The sequence below is a fragment of the Marmota flaviventris genome, chromosome 12, assembly GCF_047511675.1.
Source record: "Marmota flaviventris isolate mMarFla1 chromosome 12, mMarFla1.hap1, whole genome shotgun sequence".
Taxonomy (NCBI): domain Eukaryota; kingdom Metazoa; phylum Chordata; class Mammalia; order Rodentia; family Sciuridae; genus Marmota; species Marmota flaviventris.
The window spans coordinates 66,412,025-66,435,542 of NC_092509.1; the positions used below are offsets into that span (position 1 = coordinate 66,412,025).

General features: G+C 33.9%; 1 protein-coding gene across 1 annotated transcript in view; it reads left to right on the forward strand.

Moving 5' to 3' along the window:
• Ush2a (usherin) overlaps nt 1-23,518 on the forward strand; it is a 770,052-nt gene that overhangs the window by 175,665 nt on the left and 570,869 nt on the right. The window contains exons 11-12 of the mRNA XM_071619727.1: nt 15,884-16,079; nt 19,763-20,404. Coding sequence (XP_071475828.1) covers nt 15,884-16,079; nt 19,763-20,404 — 838 coding nt within the window. The remainder of the gene's footprint in view (nt 1-15,883; nt 16,080-19,762; nt 20,405-23,518) is intronic.

Genomic DNA, 23,518 nt, shown 5'->3' on the forward strand with positions numbered 1-23,518 from the left:
TTATTTTGGTTCATGGTTATTGAGGTTCAGTCTATGGTCATCTGATTCCATTGCTCTGGACCTGAGTTGAGGCAGAACATCATGGTAGAAAGGCTTAGCAGAGGAAAACGGTTCACTGTATGGTAGCTGGGAGGCAGAAAGAGATAGGGGGGTGGTGGGAAGGGTCTATAAGGAAGAGGAAGCCTTCCAGGGCATGCTCCCAGTAACCCACCCCTCTAGCCATCCTCCACCTGCCTACAGTTACCACTCAGTTAATGCATTCAAATTAGGATGGACTTGTTAGATAACAGATCTCATTATCTAATTGTTTTATGTCTGAATAGTCCTGCAGCAACACAGGAGCTTTTGGGGGATAGCTAATGTCCAAACCATAACATAAAACTACAAGCCCAAGCTCTTTTGTTATTTTCTGCATGTTACAACTTCCATTTTGTCCTCTTACTTAAACCATTTCACCAAATAATATCTGTTCTTTCCTCCATTCTTCACCTACTCACTGCAACATTCAACCACAATAACATAACATTTCCTAGGCTCACTCTAGCCCTAGCTCTTTCCTAGGAGTTGATCTGGGAGGAGAGAAACTCAAGATAAGTTGGGATGAATAGAAAAATGACTGTGAACAAGCAGCAACCAGATATTAGAAAACCTGACTTTTTTGAGCAGAAGATTGATTATAGAAAAAAAAACAAAAAAAACTAACTAGTGGCAAAATAACAAGAAGAAAGGAGATTTTTTTTTTTTAAAGAGTGAAAACTAATCAATTAGAAATTGGGTAAACAATAGCAAAAATGAAAGAACTCAATAGTTGGTTCTTTGAAAAAGTCAATAGAAATAAATGATCTAACTAATAAAAAAGAGAGAAAACACAAATGACCAACATCAGAAATAAAAATGGATATCACTATACTTTTCACACACTTCTAAAGGATAAAATGGTATTAGTATCTTTGCAAATAAAATTGACACTTTAAGGGACAGATTAACAGAAAGCACAAAATAAAAAATAAAATATTACTATAAACCTAAGAAGAAATAGAGAACCCAAATAGCTCCATATAAAGATGTTGAATTTGCAATAATAATTTTTTTAAAAAACTGTCAAAACCAAAAACTTTACACACAAATGTCTTCACTGATAGATTCTTCAATAACATAAAGGAGTAAATCAAGTTGATCTCATATAAAGTCTTTTAGCAAACTGAAGAAAAATTTTACTTACTAACTGATTTTGTGAGGACTCCCTAACTCTAATCCCATAATTTGATAAAGCACTAAGATCCCATGAGAATATTCCATATATATAGTTTCAAAATACCTTAACAATACTTAGCAAAATAAATCCTGCAATATATAATAGGGTGATGTCATTATGACTGATTGGCATTTATCTTAAGAATGCAGTTACTTTGCTATTTGAAAATCAGTTGAAGTCAATTAATGCAATGAGTCACATAAACAGAATTAAGAAGAAATTCCCCATAATCATTTCAATAGATGCTGAAAAACTTTTGAAAATATTAAAAAAAATTTTCATGGTAAATATTCTATGCATGTTAGATATAGAAGAGAGATTCTGCAAACTGAAAAGGGGCCTGGAAAGAACCCACAGCAGACATCATACTTAATAATAACATTAAATATTTTCCCCTAGGATCAATAATAAATAAGGATATTTGTTCTTACAATTTCCATTCAAAATTGTATCAAAGTTTTAATGTAGAGCATCATGAAAAAATAAAAGGTCATGAATATCAAGAAAGAAGTACAACTATTGATATTTGCAGAGAACTGAGTATTATCTAGACAGTGGAAACTATGTTGCTTAAGTGTTCCACGCCCTACCCCAACTTCAGAATGATACACAAGTGTCATTCTTAGAATCTGAGTAGATGAAATGTTGTGCATATCCATGATTGCTACACAGCCTGGGACAGCAGACTTTTGTTGGATGGTACAAAGTTAGTATTATCACAAGGCTTTAAGTAGTAATCATTAGCATACGCTGGTGCTAGCAGTTTATTAAATGGATTATGGGAGAGAAGCAGACACAGAAATCATTCTGTATACAATTGAAGGGTAGTGATGGAAGTTCTGAAGGAAGGAGTGCTAAAAACTGGGAGGTATTATTGGGGTAGTATAACCTTAGAACATTCACAGGGTTTGTACTATTTCATTGCATGTAATCAAACATTTGTTGAGTGACAGCTCGAATGGATGAGTTCTTCTGGGAAGAACAGTAGTCAAAGAATTTTTACAAGTCTATGCTCTCTGTAAAAGAAAAGAGCATTCTGAGGAATGTATGTATTGATTAAACAATTTCACTTTTTGACTTCATTTGTATTTCTTTTCTGTTCAAACAAAACTCTCCAAATCCAATTTAATTTCCAAGATGGATTTCCTGTTCTGAAAATTTTGAGTTTGCTCTTCAAATTCTTCTTTTGTTTGGCAACATCTACATTACATCATTGGATTTTAGCAAGTTCTGTTAGAGGATGTAAGCCTTAGAACATTAGATTTTCTCTACCACCAGCCAAATGACTGCTTAAGAAGATGTATATTTATATTTATGCTGTTATAAAAAATTGCTTCAAATTATTTAAAATATAGTGACAGAGAACACAGATAAGTCCTATATTCATTTAATCTTAAAATCCTGCTTCATTTTTTTCTTTAAATACACAAGTATTTTTTCTCCCACATACACACAAGAAATTATATGTGGATTATTTGATTCCATGAATTCACCCTGATAGAATTCCACCTGAGAATGCACAGGATATGTGAGAGAGCTCATGAGGATAATCATACAGTTGTCACTAGTATTAACATCCTCGACAAATTTGTTGTGCATATCCATGATTGCTACATAGCCTGGGACTGCAGACTTTTGTTGGATGGTACAAAGTTAGTATTATCACAAGGCAATAAGTAGCAATCATTAGCAAACGTTGGGGCTATTTAGAGAAATTCACAATATTAAAAAAAATAGGACTGCTTGTCTGAATCTTTTACTGCATGTTCTGCTCCTAATAATATAGGCCTTGACCTTAACCTTCCTTGGGTCCAGTACTTGTCTTATTGCTGGTTTGGGGTTTATACCTTGTTCTAAGCTCAGTAAGTATACCATAGTAGCTATGAGCAAGAATTTGGAAATTGGGCCCCATAATTACCATCTGGTCTTCTAAGGATTGGTTTCTTCGGTAAAATGAAGGCTCATGCCTGTTCATAAATAGCAAAATGACTAAAACTCCTGTCATTCTGGAGCCTATGTTATAATGTGGCTTAAAGGGTAGATGGAAAACATAATAACCAACAAACATAAACATCAGTAAATTTAGTTATTAAGTGCTAATGAAAGAATCAGAGAAAGAAAAAATCCTTAGGAGTGCTATTTTAAGAAAGGGAATGTTGATTTTAGAGACCTAGTCAGGGCAGATTGGGTTGAAAGGGTGACATGCAAGACCTGAAGGACACAAGGGAGTTAGTCATGTGGAAATCTGAAGGAAGAGACTCAGGCAGAGGGAACAGTAGAAGTGGGTCCATCTCTGATGTGTTTTGAGAAACAGGCTGTGTTGCTGGAGTGAAATTGGCAAAAGAGAGAGAAGGGGAGGTTCCAAGTCCTCAGCGTCCTTGTGCAGGTGCAAATGATTGGCCTTTTCACTCTGTAAGTGCTTGCCCATCATCCATTCAGTGCTTTGGAGAGGTTAAAAAAAGTCGGGCCACCCTTCATTTGTTGAGTTTTCCTGCCTAATATTTGTTCTGTACCAGTGTGAGATATCTGTGTATAATAGAGTAATAGCTGTCCCTAATTGGTACCAAGAACTTACTGTGATCCAGAGACCATGCTGAGCATTATTTATATTAATGTTATTATTGCTCATATAATAAATAAACCATGACAGGTAAGATTTAAATTGTTTAGTATAAAGTGTACACAATAATCCAAATGATCAAGTGATTTCCACGGTTTGGTAGGGGAGATTCAGGATGGCTGTTACTTAAATTCTAAGACATGATGACTTAAGGACTGGACTCCTAGAGCTGCATTCCTCCTCCAGCGGGACTGGAGTCCTAGAGCTTTGTTTCCATTTAGGGTAGGTCACTTACTTTCCCTTTGATCTTGGAAGAGTCAATTTATTTTTCTATTGAACATATGATACTTAATAGGTATATTATTCTTAAATAGGAAAACATACATAAATCATCTTAACACTAGGCCAGCAATATTGCAAGTGCTCAAAATGGTTATTGATAAGCATGTTAGAAAAAAAGACTCATTTACTAAAAATAATTTTTAAAAAATTTCACTGGGCATCCATTACATGTAAAAATGCCTTATTGGACCAGAGGTTGATATAGAGATGTTGTAAGTTATGGACGTAGGTAGCTTATAATATGTGTGAGAGAGGTATTTTCAGACAATGCATAATAATAATAATGCCAGTAACATGTTGGATGCAGTAATCCAATGCTGCAAAATAGCAGAGGAGGGAAAAATCCTTTCATTCGCAAGATGGTTAGTATTGAAAATGGCCAGAAGTGTTTAGAGATCACACCTTTTGAAGGGAGGCAGCAATGCCTAATGAGGCAGGTCAAAAGTTTGAGATGTCCCTTCCCTTGAATCTCCACGAATCTCTTTGTTCCACTGTTCCTTGCAGCACACAGATATGTACCATTGATTAACTTTCTCCATCACAACTTCTTCTCTAGCTGTCTTCTCATTTTGTTGCTTCCTTTTTCAGAAAAATTCCTAGAAAGACTATTTCCATGCCTCCAAGACCTGTTGTATTACATCATCAGGCTACTTCAATCAGGCCTTCATTGTCTTCACTGCACTGAAGCTTTTCCTGGAAAGGTCTCCAAGGACCTCTGTCTCATTAAATCCAAGGGAAATTCATGGTCTTCTTTTTACCTGATATATAAGAAGCATTGGAAACAGTCAACATTCTCTTTTTCACTTGGACTCCAACAATATATTTTCTTCTAATTTTCTCTTAAATCTCTGGCTAAATCTCCTAAATCACTGACTATTCCCTTCATCTCCTTTGCTACTGCCTCCTCTTCCCCCTGAAACTTATTTTTGGAGTACTCCAGAACCCAATTTATGAAACTTTTCTCTCCGTACACTCATTCCCTTGGTGATATTAACTTCAAATACTAGCTTTAAACAGACCCTGTGCAAATGAATTACAGTAATATTCCCAGTTAAGCATTTGACATGTTGCAGATATCTCAAATTTAATGTATCCCCAAATGAACTAATTTCTCCTGTAAACATGCTCCTCCCCAAATTTTCCACATCTTAGTGGCAACTCTCTCCTTCCATTTGCTCTGGCCCAAAGCTGTAGTATCATCTTTGAGTTTTCTCTCTTTTAGTCTCTGTATATAATTAATAAGCAAATCATGCTATTTCTATGTTCAATAATATTCATATTCTTAGATGCTTTCTGCATTTAATTTTTTTTTAGTTTTCTACATATTTATCTGAAGACTCCCTCCAAATGCTGACATCTTTGCTACACGCATGTCTATCAGTGATGTGTGTGTGTCTGTGTACATGCCCAAGTGCAGCCATACCATCTATACAGCTCTGATAGCTCGAATGTTCATCTTTTAGTCTAGCATAGAATGCTGGTTCTCTGGCTACCCTGCCTGGCTGTCAGCCTGGGATTCTCTCTGTAATTCTGAATCCTCCTTTTCTGGACCCCTTGTCTTACATCCTTATCAGTGTTCTTCATTCTTTATACTGTGGTCATATACTCAGTAGTTACCTGAGACAGGAAGTGAAATCTTTTGAATCCTTGCAAATCTGGAAAATGTCTTTATTCTTTCTTCACTCATAGCTGACAGATTGTTTTTAAAGTAATATTCTAGGTTAAGTCAATTTCACTCACAATTTGGAAGCTGTCCCTTTTGGTTTACTAGTTTGTGATGTTGCAGAACACCTCAGTAATATTCTGTGCTGTTTTTACTTGTGACTTATTTTTTCGGTCTCTGTAAATTTGTGTCTTTTATTTACTTTTGAAATTTGAATGTTTCATGAGGTTGTTGTTTTCTCTATTAATAATTTTGCTAGTACCTGTTGAGCCTTTTAAAACTGTGGTTTGACGTCTGAAAAAAAATACTTCATATTCTGTGTGTGTGTGACTATGGATTGAATACAGGCCCTCATACATGCTAGGCAAGTGCTCTACCACTGAACCACATTCCCAGACCATTGAGACAGGTTCTCACCAATTTGCTGAAGCTGGCTTCAAACTTATACTCCTCTTGCCTCAGCCTCATAAATAGCTGGGATTATAAGTGTGCACAAAGGTGCCCCAGTTATTTTGTACTAATTTTAAAATAATATCTTTCTTTAACATTTTTCCTATGCCTTTGGAAATCCTATTTTTGGGGGTGTACCAGGATTGAACTCAGGGTCACTTGACCAGTGAGCCACATCTCCAGCCTTATATTTTTGTATTTTATTTAGAGTCAGGGTCTCACTTACTGCTTATCTCCTTGCTTTTGCTGAGGCTGGCTTTGAATTTGTGAAAATCCTGCTTTAGCCTCCCAAGCCACATGGATTACAGGAGTGTGCCATTGTTCCAGGCTGGAAACCCTATTTTTTTTAACCTCTTGATTAATATCATTATTTTTGAAGATTTTCTCAACTTACTTTTCTAATCCTTTCAAATTTTAATATTGCCTATAGTACCTTTACTACTTAAGAGTTAATAATGTGTTCTACTACCTGCATTATTTTGTTCCTCCTCTGAGCTATTATTTCTCCTTTGTCCCCTTCTCCATTGTTTTTGTAACTGCTTTTCATATCAGAAAATTTCCACAAATATCTAATGAATCTTTGCTGTCTATTCTGTTCTGTACTGAAATGATAAAATACTTCCAAGCATCAAGAGAGCTTTTCTTTGCAGAGGGTCAGAGGCTCAGATATTAGTTTTGGAGTGTGTATTCTTCCATCTTTTCTCTGCCAGTTGCCTGGCTCCTGACTTTGTAGAAGCAGTGCAGAATAGGAATGGTGGGGGTGGGGAGGCAGTATATGTTGCTTTCACTTTATCTTTCCATTTCTACCCCATACTTTTCCAACTCCCAAGCTGTTGATGAGCTAATATAATGGAGCTGGTTAATTTCAAGTTTTCTTAACAGTAAGCATGCTGTCACCTGAAGGTAGGACTAGTTAAACTGGCTGTGTGGGGTTAAGAAGGGGAACTGAAAATCTAAATATTTTCTATGTAGAATCCTTCTAACTCAAGATTCCTACACTTGGCACTGTGAATATAATATTTTGAGCTGGATAATCTATCTTAGGTGGGTGCTGAATACATTTTAGGATGTTTAGCAACATCCCTGGCCTTTACCCATTAGATGCCAGTAGAACTCTTCCCCTAATTGGGACAATAAAAAATGTCTCCATGTATGGACCGGTTGTCCTCTGGAAGCATAATTATCACCAGTTAAGAAACTGTGTTCTAACTCCAAGTCTGTATCCTCTTCCTTCTTTTAGTACTCTGCCATCTCTAAGTCTTAAGGCATTCAGGGGTTCTGTTTAAAAAACCTCAGTTCTCTCATTTTAAGTATCTAAATCAGGTGGTTCCTGTATTGTAGCTTTTCTGGTTAGTTGAAGAATGTTGTAAATATTTATTTCTGTATTACATTTTCTGCTTTTGGAATTTTTGCTGAAATTTAATTCTCTTCTATTCATTGGTTTCACTAGATTTGTAGATTCTGCTTTTAAAGGAAATTCTAATAGCTTAGTGACTTTTTGGAATAAGGAGAAGTAAACACATGCTTAATCTCAGTTTTACCAGAATCACATCATTATTCACACATATATAAACAAATATTGTTATGTGCTGGGTTGTAACTCAGTGGTTCCCTGGATGAATGTGTGAGGTCCTGGGTTTAATTCCCAGCACTATAAACAAAAGTAAATAAAACAAAACCTAAATGTGTATTTAAAAAAAAAAATAATGGCCAAACTCAGTCAATACCTACATACTTTTCCTTGAGGAAAATAAATGACTTTATTGTGATTTTTATTCCTTCTGTCCTACTATTCCTCATGGATAAATTTTGTCTCAATTTTATTAATCTCTGAATGAGACCATTTTTAGCAAAGTCAATTCTTTGTTAGAAAAGAGAATGCTAATCTCTCTCCCAGTTCTGATATCTTTCAGTGTTTACCTTTAAGAAGTGTTGTGCTGATGGGGAGTTTGAAGCTTAAGGACTCTAATAATGGCTACCTAAAAAGATAATTCTTGTACAGTTGATGGATGGCATTAGGTTTTGACGAATGCAGTTCCTTTTTCCTATATAATAAGAATAAGCAGAGGTATCCCTGCCAAATTTCTTTGAAGCACTATTTTATTTGGGTTCAGAACTTGGATCTTATGTTAAATAGTTGAATTTATGTTTCCCAGTGAAACTCCAATCTAAGCTGATGAATTCTCTTTGGATTTTGTCATCTGATTTTCTCTTATTTTCAGTTTATAGAGTTTTCCCCTTCAGGTTAAAAAAATCTTTTTGAGACTTCTACTTGCTTCCAAAGAGAGTAGTAGAAACTGGATTTATCCTCCCATCTGAAACAAACAAAATATGTGCAAAATATATTAAACAATTGTTTGCAAGAACTTCTACATCAGGCAATGGAGGAAAGTATCCCCTGAGAGGTAGAAAATAAATGATATGATCATGTTCTATAACTTCCCAACATTACCGTCTTGAAAGAATCTGCAGACTATGCCACAGAGAAGTAGAAGCCGTGGAGCCAGGAGTGTTCTCTAAGCTGAAGAGACAGAAGCAAGAGTTTCAAGAGTCCAAAGTTAGAGTTTTTCAGAGAGAAGGGAACACAGAAAAATAATTTCAGAGACCTTCAGAGTATATTTAAATATTCACCTGCATAACGATCATTGCATATGTACAAGGCTGGAGAAAACATAAAAGGACTAAAGATAATGGTTCTTAACACTCAAGAAAAGCTAGGAATATTGTCCATTTCCAGTAGCCAAACCCAAACCCAGGGATACTCATTGTTCACAGGGCATTGGATAGAGTACACAAAAGGCTTTTGACTCAATAATGAGAATAGTCCTAGACTGACAACTGCCCCAGTATCACCTAATATACCTGAAGAACAAGACCCAAGTCACTGTTATCAAATAACTGCATTTCAGAACAAAACTCAGGAATATTTATAAGAATATTAAACTGTCTAGCACTCAAGAAAGAGTTCATACATCTGGCACCCAATCAAAGATTAACCAGTCTTGCAAAGAAGTAGGAATAATTAGGGTAAAAATCAACTAATCAGAACCAATACAAAACTGATTAGACATTATAATAATCATTCAGGTATATTACAACAGATATTATAATTAAATAAAGTAGATTACTTATTGGTGAAAAGATTAGTGATCTTGAAGTCATGGCAATTGAACCTACCAACCATAAAATATAGAAATAAAAGAAAAACTTAGAAAAATGAAAATAGTTTAGGTGAGCTGTGGGACAACATCAAAATACTTGATAAATGTATGATTAGAGTCCCTAAAGGAGAGGCAGGATTGTGTGACAACAGAAAAAAGATCCAAAGAAATAATGACTGGAATCTTTCAGGAATTATATAGGAAAACCAAAAAGCTACAAATTGAAGAATCTCAAAAGAATTCACAAAAAAGTAATGTGAAAAAAATTATAAATAGATACATTAAAATTAAATTGTTCAAAACTAAGGATTATTTTATCTTCAATGATAGAGACAAAATATTAAAGTTGGCAGAGGAAGAGTACACATTATATACAGAGGAAAATGTTAAGGATGACAACAGATTTCCTGTCAGAAATCATGCGAACAAGAAAATGGAGCAACATTTTTAAAATAAAGAAAGAAAATAAATGATAGAATTTTATAACTAGTGAAAATACCTTTCTAAGATGAAGGTAAATATTTTTACAATACATAAAATGTAAGAATTTATCCCAGCAGATCTGCACTGAAAGAAATGTATTGTGTTTTTTTTAAATCCTTCATCAAAAAGTAAAATAATATCAGATAGAAATATGCATCTACACAAAGAAATAAAGTGCTCTGAAAATGGTAATTGGTAAATATAAACATTTCTCTGATCATTAAATTTTCTTTAAAAAATAGTTGACATTTGAACAAAAATTACACCATAATAAAATGTAGGACAATGATGATCCAATAGGTTAGGAGAGAATAAAAGGAAATATATTATTGTATTTTTTTCTGTATCTCTTATTCGAGCATTATAGTTGTGCATATTGGATTCAGTTGCATATTATATATAATTTAGCCAATATCTTTAGCCTATATTTCCCCTTTCCTCCCCTCTACTGTCCCCATGGTCCCTTTCTTCTACTCTCCTGTCCCCCTTCAATTTTTATAGATCCCACCAACACCTTTCTTTTCCTCTTTCATTTTCACATATTAGAGAAAATATATGACTCTTGTCATATATCATGTGGCTTATTTAACTTAACATGTTATTTTGAAGTCCCATCCATTTTCATAAAAATGATATAATTTCATTCTTCTTTATGGATGAATAAAACTCCATTGTGTGTGTGTGTGTGTGTGTGTGTGTGTGTGTGTGTGTGTGTGTATCACATTTTCTTTATCCACTCATCTATTGATGAATGCTGGTTGGTATCCATAGTTTGGCTATGGTATCCATAGTTCTGTATTCTGACTATTATAAAAGGAGCTGCTGTAAATATGGGTGTGCATATATCACTATTGTATAAGAACTTTAATTCTTTAGGATAAATACTGAGAAATGGTATATCTACCTAGGTCATGTGTTAGTTCCATTCTTTGTCTTTTGAGTAACCTTCATACTGATTTCCATAATAGTTGTACTAATTTACTATTCCACCAAGAGTGTAAAAATGTGTTTCTTTTTCCCCAAATCTTGTTCAGTATTTGTTATTGTTTGTATTCTTGATGACTGCATTCTAACTGGACTTGTTTTGACTTGGATTTCCCTAATTGATAACTAAGTTGAATATTTTTTTTTCATGTATTTGATAACCATTTGTGTTGCTTCTTTTAAGAAGCATTTGTTTAGTTCATTTGACCATTTGTGAATAAGGTTCTTAAACTACATGTGACATAATTTTTCCCTTAAAGGTAGACTGTGATAAATGTGTAAAAGAAATCAGTAAAATCATGATAAAGTCATACCTATTAAGCCAACAGGAAGTTAATATGGAATAATACAAGAAATAAATAAGATAATACAACAACAGGTAAAGAGAAAAAAGAAAGGAACCCCAAACAGATGGGAAAAATAGAAAATAGCACTATAATAGACCTAAAACAAACCATATCAATAATCATGTTATATATTCTAAAAACCCAAAAGTCAAAGATTAGCAGTTTATATTAAAATGCAAAAACCTTATGATTGATTATTTGCTGCATTCAGGAAATACATTTCATTATGACACACAAAACATTAAAAGAAAAGGATGGGAAAAGATATATAGTGCAAACGTGAATCATAGGAAAGCTTGAGTGATTCTGTGTCAACATTAGAAACATAGATTTTAGAGTAACAATCTCTAGAATAAAGAAGAAAATATTTTGCAAAAGAGGCCATTTCATCAACAGGAAATACCAATTCTAAACATTTATATACCAAACAAAAAAGCTTCAAAATACACAATGCAAATGTTAATAGAAATAAAAAGAGAAATAGGAAAATCCAAAAATACAGGCAAAAAAGTTTCAATACCTCTCTTTCAATAGTTAAAACAAATAGACAGGAAATCAGTAAGTATATAGAACAAAACTATTAACCAACTTGACCCAATTGACCTATAAATATAAACCACTCAGCTTGACAACTGCTGGTACAAATGTACTTTTTAGGTCTACAAACACATCTACCAAAATAGACTAACTTCTAGGCCATGAAACAAGCTTCCCTCCAAAGATTTAAAAGGATTCAAGTTATATAAAATATGTGATCACAATTAAATTAGAAATCAACTACAAAATTATCTCAATGATTCCTGAATATTTGAAAACTAATACACTTAACTTTAAGATCAAAGGAAAAATCAAAAGCAAAATTAGAAAATATTTTAATTGAAAGAAAATAAAAATAAACCATATCAAAACAGTGGGATGCTAATCTAGCACTGCATAGTAGGATATTAATAGCACTAAATGCCTGATTAGAAAAGAAGAATTTCAAAGAAACGTTTTACTTTACACAACTAGAAAAAGAAAAGGTATGATTCAAATCAGTTATTTATGAATTTTATTTCTGAATTTCCAAGTAGAGCCTGTAGGGAGAATTCTTTTTATCCTCTTTGCTTATGTGGGTAAAATTGAGCAAGACCAAAACTTATAAGACCAAGTTTGTGTTTTAAGTCTTAAAGAGCAGGAAAATTTCCATGGGTATGAATGTATAGCTGTTATCTGAGAGAGTAGTTGTACCCTATTATCTGTTTTTCTTTCTCCATTAGTAGTAGAAGTCTCAATATTAGTTGGCCACATGATTATGTACATTAGACTAGATTTCTCAGCCTCCTTGGCAGTAAGGTATAGAAATGTGATTTACATTGTGTTAACTTTTGCTACATAAATTAGTGGATTGCAACAATAAAAGTTTTTAGTTCAGGATTCTATGGTTGGCTTTGCTGTTCTGGCTTGGCTTATTACTTCTAATAACCCTCATTTGTCTATTGTTACCTAGCAGTATGCTGGCAGTTAGATGACCTAGGGGGACCTCATTGACACATCTGTGGCTGGCAAGCTGAGTCTTAAACTGAGGGGAAAGCAACTATGAGCTAGGTTCCTCTCTTCTTTTCATGTATTCTCTAGTCCTCCAACAGACTTGCTGGAGCTTTTGAAGTCACAAGGTGATCTCTGAGTTCAAAGCCCAGCAAGATAGAGAACTTCAAATTCACAAGCATTTTCAAGCCTCAGCTTGCAACAGATTTGCTAATACCCTATTTGCCAAAGTAAATCAATAGGTCAACCTAGGGTTCCTGTGGAACTTTTATAAAAACTTTTAATGGAAGGTTTCCACAGGGAACAGAAGAGTGTTGTGTCTTACTTTTTGGAAGTGCATTTTTACAAGGGAGAGAAGCATCCTTCTTTCTTTCTCCTTGGACAAAGATTAGTCTTAGAATGTAAGTAGATTTGTATTCTCTCACATTGGAAAAAGAGAAATCTACAGCGGTATTGTGCAGAAGTAACTTTTGTGTTTTCAGCTGAATTTTGAGGAAGACTAAAATTCTGTTATACATGATTATAAAGTTCTGTATTACTTTACTTTTAGACCACATTTTAAGATATTGTTAAAATAGGGAAATTATAATTTGTATGTGTAATATAAACTTTTGGATTAATGAAATAGGAGTGGATATATTAAGAATTTTTGGCAGAGTTGCTCATATGGAACAATTTATTTTTATTGTCAGAAATACTTTGATAAAATTTAAGTGCATGGAGGAATTAAGACAATAATGGATACTTGTGGAATATTCCATGTGAAAAAAATGAAGCTTGTCAAGTATAAAGAGAAAAGTAGATATGCTTTAGGGCAGAGCAAGGAAGGATGAGAGAGAAGCCACACTGAACACTGTCTAATTGGAGTGCAGAAGCCTAGGAAAACCTCTAGTTATCAGAAAACCAAAGGGAGATTATGAATTGCAAAGTAAAACTCTCATTCCTTCACTCCAAATCTGTGGTCACGTTTAATAAATCCATTCACTTTTTTGAACAAGAGTTCCTATCCTTGAGATTGAGGCACTGGCCAAGGTGACAGAGGGCAGTGCTCTCAGGAGGGAAGAAGATTCCAAAATGGAAGAAGCAGAAATTTAGGATCAGGGTAACTATGAAATTACCAACACATCTAGAATTTTTATAAATTTTGAGACCGCTTTTGTCCTTCAACAGTGTGTAATTAGGGTTGCAGACTGCCTTTCTAGATTTCAAGGGGCAAGGAAGCACTAGTTGATACAGGTAATGCATTTAAATGAAAATGTTACAAAAAATAGCTTTGATATAGAATACATTTTTCTCTATATGTAAATATACCCTTATTCAGTCTTTCTTGCTCTTCATCTTTGAAAGAATACTTTTTACAAGTGTGAATAGAAATATAAGGTATGTTTAATACCTAAAAGGGCTTGCCTTCTATTTGGGGGAACAAAATTAATACATGAGAAGCTCTAGCAACAGGTCAGGCCAAAATTGTTGGCATTTGAAATGAGAGTATGTATTTGATGTGGGAGTATGTAAAAGAGGTCTGTTGAACTTTCATGACTATATGTGAAATATACCTATCAATAAATGCCATTTCTTTTTGCAGGGAACAAAGATCCCTCCTTTGAGTAATGACTTAGTTTCTTTTTTAAAAAATGTTTTATTTGTCATATATATATACACACACACACACACACACACACACATATACATACATACATGACAACAGTGTGTATTTTGAAATATTATACATACATGGAGTAAAACTTACTCTAATTAGGGTTCCATTCTTGCATTTGTACATGATGTTTCACTGGTCGTGTATTTATATGAGGGGTGGGAAATGCAGCCAGGCACAAGGAGGTACTTCATGGTGCCTGTTCATCTTCCTGTAGGCGTCTTGGATATTGAGGTTCATTATCTGCACGCATATCTGGTGCATTTATAATCCTTTATCTTTCAGAGTCTTAGATAGCTTCATATCAGTTGTATTATTTTATCCTACTATTAATGGTTCTAGTGAGTCTCTATTTCACAGATGAGAAAAATGAGGCAATTATCTATTTTTAAAATTCTTTGAGAGGCTTGCCCTAGATATTTGTAACCAAATGTAACCTTGTGTGATTCTTTAAAAAAAAATCCTTAAAATTAAATATCAATCAAACTATGTGTTTCCACATGTAGATTACTCCCCTCTGATAATCCTGCCTCTGAATGTGAAGAGCTGAATTCAGTCCAAGTGAAAGGCAATTGGGGAGAAATGCCAGTGACTATAAGAGATTTGATGTCTGTATCCATATCTCTGCATTGAAGCCTTAAGTTATTATTGAATTTCTCATATTTATTTTACATTTCAAATACATATGTCCTCTTATAAAGACTTTTAGCTCTTATCGTCCTCTAATGTAGTGTTTTCTGTGTATGTGGTAGATGAACACTGCATATTTTATGCATTTTCATTCTTCTCAAAATAGCAGCATGAAGAGGAAAAAATACTGTTTCAGCTATTTTATTTAAAAATGCTTTGAACAAGTAACTTTTTGCATTATTTACCATAATATAAACCAGCTAAATATACTTAATGTGAAATAATGCTGTAAGTGAATGGTAAATATACTGGAATATTCCTAAGAGAAGAATTGTATAAAAAAATGTGTCAGTCTCATTAGGCATGAATGAATTCAATTAACAAGAACTTTAAATAAGACCTTGATGGGATATTCTATACAGAAAGACTCTTCCTTAATTTAAACATCTGGCTTATATAAAGCAAGTTTGGACCAATAAGATAGCAAATGGGAAAAGTAACCTAACTCTGGGTTCTCTTCTCTTTACAGACTCTGACATGTCTATATTTTGATTTCTTTATTTAGTACTTAATGCTTAATTCCGCATTTACCTTTTAGTCATATACTACTGACTTCTGTGGGTTTTATTTTCATTCAGTTCTATATTTGCAATCTGCTGAAGCTTCCCATGTTTTGTGTCAGGAGGAAAAATACCTTATTACCTTCTTGTCTATTTAACATTTCAAGTTTTTTTTTCTCCCTCCCTCTCTGTCTTGTACCTAATGAGCAAATTATCTAAAAATAGACACGTTCATCATTCTACAAAATGTTGTATCTTCTCTAGATTGGAGGCCAGTGTAATTGTAAGAGACATGTGTCTGGCAGACAGTGCAATCAGTGCCAGAACGGATTCTACAATCTACAAGAGTTGGATCCTGATGGCTGCAGTCCCTGTAACTGCAATACCTCTGGGACAGTGGATGGAGATATTACCTGTCACCAAAATTCAGGCCAGTGCAAGTGCAAAGCAAATGTTATTGGTATGTGTAATGCAAAAGTTTACAGTCACATCTCTATTACCATCTGGAAATAAATTCTGCATTTGATTTCTTAACCGAAGAGTAAAGCAAATTTCCTTGCTCAAGGCAGGCTGGGGGGGGGGGGGGCAATTTGGATGAAATTAACTGTCTAAAAATGATTAAATTAATAATTCTATCAAGCTACAGTTTGAAGCTTAGTTTAATCAACCCTTTAGAAGTTTCTTTATTGTGTAGATGTATTAGTTCACATGGTCCTATACTAATAAGTCATAGAAAAATATAATTTGCTTACTGCATAGATGTTTCTTTTAGAAAATTAGCACTTTTTCAAAATGTTTTACACTTAATGAGTTCTAAGCAAATCATTTCCATGCTAGTTTCCTTAATAGACCAAAATAAATGGATTTTTTCAAAATATTCTCTGCTACAGGGTCCTTTGTGATAAATCTTTCCATTTTTTTTCTATTATATTTCTTTGAACTGTTCCTATGAAATGCAAAATAAGTCAACATAATTCCACAGATCATGTATATTGCTAAGGTTAGTTATAAAGGGCCACATAATTTTAATTTTGTAATTCAGAACCAAGCTGATTATAATAAACAGCTACCTTCGGTGTTATTTATCATTTTTTTTATACAAGACGTGCTTTTTTGTTTGTTACTCCCACAGGTATTTTTCAGAAATTAGATTTGATTATAGCAATTTATTACATCCAGCATTTTTGAGGGGAACCACCGCCACATAAGGACAAAATTTATCAAGTGCCCAAAATGCACTATGTACATAATGCACTTTGAAATTTTGATATATGAGAATATTATGAGAGGAAAGTTTCCTGATGAACTGAGTCCTGTATTGTAACTGAACATGTTTTGGGTCATATAGGAAGTTTAAAAAAGACCTTGGCCTTTCTATTGTCACTCAAGACACCAAGTCATTGTGGTTTTTCTAACACTTGACCTGAACCTCACAATGATAAAAACACACCTGGCAGTGATAGCACCCAGAGATACACATATGCACACCCAGAAATGCATATATATATGCACACACAAGTAAATATCATCTTAAGTAACGTCTTTCCTTCGTTGATATAACATAATCTAATGCTTCACCTTTCACATATGTAGCTATACATATATCGTGCTGCATAATTCAGGTAAAAAGCATTTTGATTTAATAAAAAAAGAATATTAACATGCCTAATGGAATTACACAAACTTTGGTTTAAAGAAAGATTGCATCAAAATGTGTGAAACTTGCCTTTATGTACCTCAAGCATACAAACACTAACTTTTTAGAAAGGAAGAAAAAGCAGTTTGGAGAAGTATATCTTTATGTTATGTGTGAGACAGAATGAATTCTGAGACCTTTGAATTCAATCTGTATGGGGTCCTTTGTTCTTTAATATGAGGTATATTTTAAATTCAAGATGTGAACACAAAAGTTAAAGAAAGGCCTCAAAAGACATGAAGTGCTTACTTCTTTATGTCAGTAGAATCTGTCCTGTGATGTTAGATTCCAGAGGTTGAGGAAGGAAAAAAATAAAAATAATTTTTTTTTATGACCTCCCTCTGTTACCTATGTTATTGGTTGTTCCTCATTGTTTGGGGAGGAAAATATTAATAAACATTTTGTGAAGACTAAATCATCATCTTAATATTCTGATAAGTAATTATTATTATTTTGTCAAATAAAATACTTTTAATAAAAATATGAATTTAACGTGCCTATATATTTTCCAAATGGAATTAGCAAGTAACTGTATTCGACATTACCTTGTTAATGTGAAGAGAAACAAAACCTAGAAAATACAAGGGTATGTTGTATATGCTTCAGAAAGCAAACTGTTAGAGTTAACAAAACTGTTAAATCTTACTAATGATTCTATCACCAGTAAAATACATTAGCACCAATAATTTTATTAAAGTAGGTCATTCATCTAGAATAAAAAGGGAGAAGAATGTGAATTAAATGCCAAGTGTGCTAACTCGCCTGTACTTGTTAACAGTGAATGTGATGCCCTGTAGGCCTTCCTGAGTATCGTTAGGAATAGATTACCTGTCAGGAATATGTATGGCATATTCAAATAAGCACTGCGCATATTTTTAAAACTGATATGATATGAATCCATGTAGACCAATTTTAATAGTTCAAAATGAGTCATAATTCTTGTTAACAATACAGTTATTTTTAAAATTTGCAGCAATAGTGGTCCTTTTTTATTTTCCTTATTGAAATTAAATGATATGCCTTAGGTGAGTCATTCATCACTGTTAAAGAACTTGCCTTCCATTGGAGTTCTTGAATTTTTATCCATATATATACATACATATTAGGCATTTTCTTCCAGTTTACGAATGCTTTTCTACATATGAGTTCCTTAGTGTGCTTTTGACTCTTATTTTAGGACTAATTTTTTATTGCAATTATAGCTTGAAATAAATGTTTCAGTTGCCTTAACTCCACAGTCAGTTATTTAAATTCATGGATATGAGAAGACTATCTAAAGGAAGTATTTGCCATCTGAACATTTACTGTTCTACATATTAAAAATTCTTTTGCCTTGTAATACCCTTTTTGAGACTAACCTGAGTTGTCAGAGATTTAAGCTTTGGGGCCCAAACATTTTTCTCCATTTGTAAAATGTATATATATATATATATATATATATATATATATATATATATATATATATATATACCTTTAAATAGAAGTAATACAAAGAATAGAATTTACTTAGTGTTCAAAGAGGTATGTTCTGAATCACACAATGTGACAAGCAATGTGATTGCTTTATGAGCCACGGAGAGCATAATTTATATTAATTGAAAATGATAAAATGTAGGATCATACAAAAGGATTAAAATAAAAATTGTTCTGGATATGTTTTATTTATATTAATTATTTAAATATGTAATATTCAGAAGTAAGTGTATATGTTCTTGTCACAAAAGAGCTTAATGTTTATTTGTTTATTCTTGCTACCTTTTTTAAAGATTAATTCACAAATAAAAGTTGTATATATTTATAGTGTACAATGTGATATTTTGATATACACACCCATTTTGCAATGATTAACTCAAGCTAACTGACATATCTGTCACTTCACATACTTATGTTTTAGGAAGAAAAAAATTAAGATCTAATCTTTTATTGATTTTTCAAGCATATGTAATTTTTTAACTATAGCCACCATGCTGTGTGATAGATCTCCAGAATATGTTTATCTTGTCTAAGTGAAATTTAATGTTCAGTTTAATAATCCTGCCGTAAACATTTTTAGGGAATTCTAATTTCGCGAAAGCTACCTATTGTGGTAACATGCCACTCAAGTATACTTTTAAGTGAACTTTTTTAAAAAAATAGTTTAATATTTTCAAACAAAAGGGAATGAATTGCCCAAGTACATGTAACAGAAGCAATATTTGCATTAAGCATTTTCTTTGCATTAAATAAAAAAATTATGAAGTATATTACATCCAAAATTGTTTATGAGAGCTAAATTGAGCATTGATAGTTTTTGAATATGTAAACAACCTTCTTTGATGTTTCTTATGAGAAAACATCTAGGATTTTGTGTCTGTATTTAATACCTGTAATAGCATTATTTGTACTTCTGCTATTTAGAATGGAATTGTTTTCCCATCCTCATCTTTTTAAACCTATTTTATATTTAGGGCTTAGATGCAATCACTGCAATTTTGGATTCAAATTTCTTCAAAGTTTTAATGATGATGGATGTGAGCCCTGCCAGTGTAACCTCTACGGCTCAGTGGACAAATTCTGCAATCCTTTCTCTGGGCAGTGTGAGTGCAAAAAAGAAGTCAAAGGTCTTCAGTGTGACACCTGCAGAGAAAACTTCTATGGGTTAGACATTGCTGGTTGTAAGGCCTGTGACTGTGACCCAGCTGGATCCCTTTCTGGGACTTTCTGTGATGCTGAGACAGGGCAGTGCACCTGTAAAACCAACATAGGAGGGAGACGGTGTAATCAGTGTTTGGAGGGACACTTCTACCTACAGCAAAATAATTCTTTCCTCTGTCTGCCTTGTAACTGTGATAAGATGGGGACGGTAAATGGCTCTCTGTTGTGTGACATATCAACAGGACAATGTCCTTGCAAATTAGGGGTAACAGGTCTTCGCTGCAATCAATGTGAACCTCACAGGTACAATTTGACCACGAGCAACTTTCAAGGCTGCCAGATGTGTGAGTGTGACTCCTTGGGGACATTTCCTGGGACTATTTGTGACCCAATCAGTGGCCAGTGCCTATGCTTGCCTAATCGTGAAGGAAGAAGGTGTGATCAGTGTCAACCAGGTAAGAGACAACTGTGTTACATTTTCAGGGCATAGTGACTTTGCTGTTGTTACCTTTTAATAGGTAATTCCTCTGTTCCTGGTTTGGGGCTTGTAAAAATTTTTATCTCCAACATCATTGCTGTGTTTATATCATGATCCAACACATACAACTATTTAAATTGTTCAAGTAAATCTGGTATATTTATGTTGCTATTTGTAGGGCAGAGGTACTTTAGATGAATTGTAGCCCACCAGACTTATTTCATAACTGAGACAATTTCTCAAAACCCTTTTAACAGCTGAAAAAAATTAAAAAGCAAGAATATAGTTCATTTTCCAGAGAAAGGAAAACTTGAGTTAATTATCTAAATAACACCAGATATTCAGATGATTAACTCAATTCCTGAATAAAGCTAGTCATATGTTTTAACTTAAGGGCATATATATTCTGGCATCATAGAGAAACATCTAGAATTATTTTTAAATGCCACAAAGTAAATGAATAGGATACTGTTTAATATCCCTGCACAGAGGTCTATTTTTCCATTGCTTTCCCTCCTGGAAGAAAAAGAGACACTTCCTACGGCTCTTTCTTTGCCTTGACATAATTTTAACTGAAATAATATTTTCTTTATAATAAATTCATCCTGATAACAGGATAAATATAAGTTTTATCAGATATCTAGTAGCTGTGTTAATTGTTGGTCTGTCAACCAAAATTAGCTCTGAGTTATTTGAGTCTATGAAATTGAGTACGAGGCACATTCATTCAAAAGGTTGATTTGCCTGGAAGGGAAGTGGTAAGACAAAAGTCCTCCTCTGCATGGTAAGGAATTCTGCTCAGGTGGATCTAGCTACCATTTTCTTTTGTTATTGGTCATTATGACAAATAAGTTGAAAGAGACAGGAAGGAATTGATGACTAGCTAATACAATCAGAGTTACTTTAGACATATGCGTGGACCATGTTGGAACTGATGACCCACAAAACTCATGTCTCAGTGCAGTGAGAGCTTAGGAACTAGAAGACTCCTGCTGATACAAACTCTTATCCACATTCACTCTCCATTTCATTCAGTCTCTTACTCTCCCTTTGTAGGAGGGTACTCCGCTTCCCCCTCCCTCTCTTCATAGCTATATGGCCACCCCACAGCCCTGATATTGCTTACAGTTTGACTTCCAGCTACACAGAGAGACTTCTTAGCTGCTTCTTGGTTATAATTCTAAAGAGGGAAATTCTAAGTGACTTGGTTTTGTTTGGGTGGCTACTTCTGAACCAATTTACTGTGGCTGGGAGTGTCAGGTCACATGAAATGAGCACAGGAACCACTCCTTCAGGGAGGAGCAGAGTGGTAATTATCCCAAAATACAGGAAGATTGTTGAAAGCTGGGTAGACAGCCTAATTGAGAGCTATAGCCCATTGTGCTCTTTCAACTTCAGATTTGTGCTTCAGAATTTGCAATCAGTTTTTTGTTTTTTTTGGTATCCTAAGATGATATTTTTTTTCTTCTTAAAATATTTTACATTTCATGTTATCTCTGATTTTAGAAATAAGGTTCTCATTCTCCTGCTCAAACAACCATGTTTTTTATGTCCTTTCTAAATAAACCAGCAAAATACAATAGATCAAATATTGTATCCTTTTGAACAATTACCTTTTGTTAAAATTCAATATTTCAAGTCGGACTTTAATTGTATGAATAATACTACATATTTTAAGTAACTTCAAAATTCAGATAAAACTCCAAAATCACCATAACAAAATATGTGTTCCCTTTAGTCCTTTCAATGAAATCCTTAATGCATCATTCAGGTATTGTATACCTATCAAAAAGATAGGTAAAGGACTGAAATTCATAATAATCCTGTTTTTCTGAGTGTTTTTTGTATTATGCAAAAATGGCCACAAGCAATTTAATCTTATCTACATCATGGGTAATCCTGTCTCATTTGGGTCCTTCCTGTGATGAAGAAATACTAACTGTTGTGTTTTCCCTTCTCTTCATGGTCCTTACTGTGGTCAAATCTGTTCTCAGCCCTAAGCCCTTTTCTCCCAAGGTGGTCTGTGTATGTCTACTGTAGTGTTAGCGGAATAGCACCCCTAAAGCCTTCCTTTATTTATATCATTTTACAGGGCTACCTAAATGAGTTTTCTTTTGCTTATCACTTGTATTCAATCTGGCCAACCTTCCAGAGTTTTGAGTCTTCTGGCCTTGTCTAGGCACCCAGCTTTATTTTCTGATGTTGCCTCATTCACTCATCATCTTTAGTTACTGCAGACATTTCATTGGGGCTACATACATCCCATGCAGAGTTGATTTATATCTATCTTAATGCTTTGTTTCTTTAGCTTTTTCTTTTGTTTTCGTCCCTTTGCCAGCCAGTTTTGTAAGTTTAGGACATTCCTGTGACAGCCAAGACTGTTAGTCATCAAGTATAAATTTATTTCTTATGGATTTAGAAAGAAAAGAAATGCTGTATAGCCATCATTTTCAGTGTTGGCTGGTGCTCTCTGATAAGTTACTGCTATTCAAAATAACACCTGTAATCCTCCATCACTCTCAGTGAATCACAGATATTTGCTCAACATAGAGCACCAGTGATTTCAGAAGTAGCTTAGTCCAAGCCCATAAAAAACTTGAATATCATGTACTTTTAAAAATGTGCCCAGGCTTGTTTTTTTTTTCTCTGTGTAATCTTACTCAATAAGCCAGCAAAATATAATAGATCAAATATTGTATCCTTTTGAACTCCTTATCACTTGAAGAGTTCATATTCAATAAATAATAATAATATGCATATCATTGTAAATATTTCTGTGATTATGTTTCTTTTTTAATGAAGGTCCTCTGGCCCTATAGATGAAAGTATTCCATTGTGAATGTGTACCATATTTTCTTATCCATGCATCAGTTGATGGTAAAAATGAAATTCTGGCATTTGTGACAATATGGATGAAGCCAGAGATCATTATGTTAAGTGAAAAAGACAGGCACAGAAAGACAAGTACTGAATTTTATCAGTCACATGTGGAAACCTAAACAATTGATCTTATAGAAATTGAGAGTAGAATGGTGGGTACTAGAGGCTGGGACAGTTGGAGGAGGGAAGAGACAGGGATAGGTTGATCAAG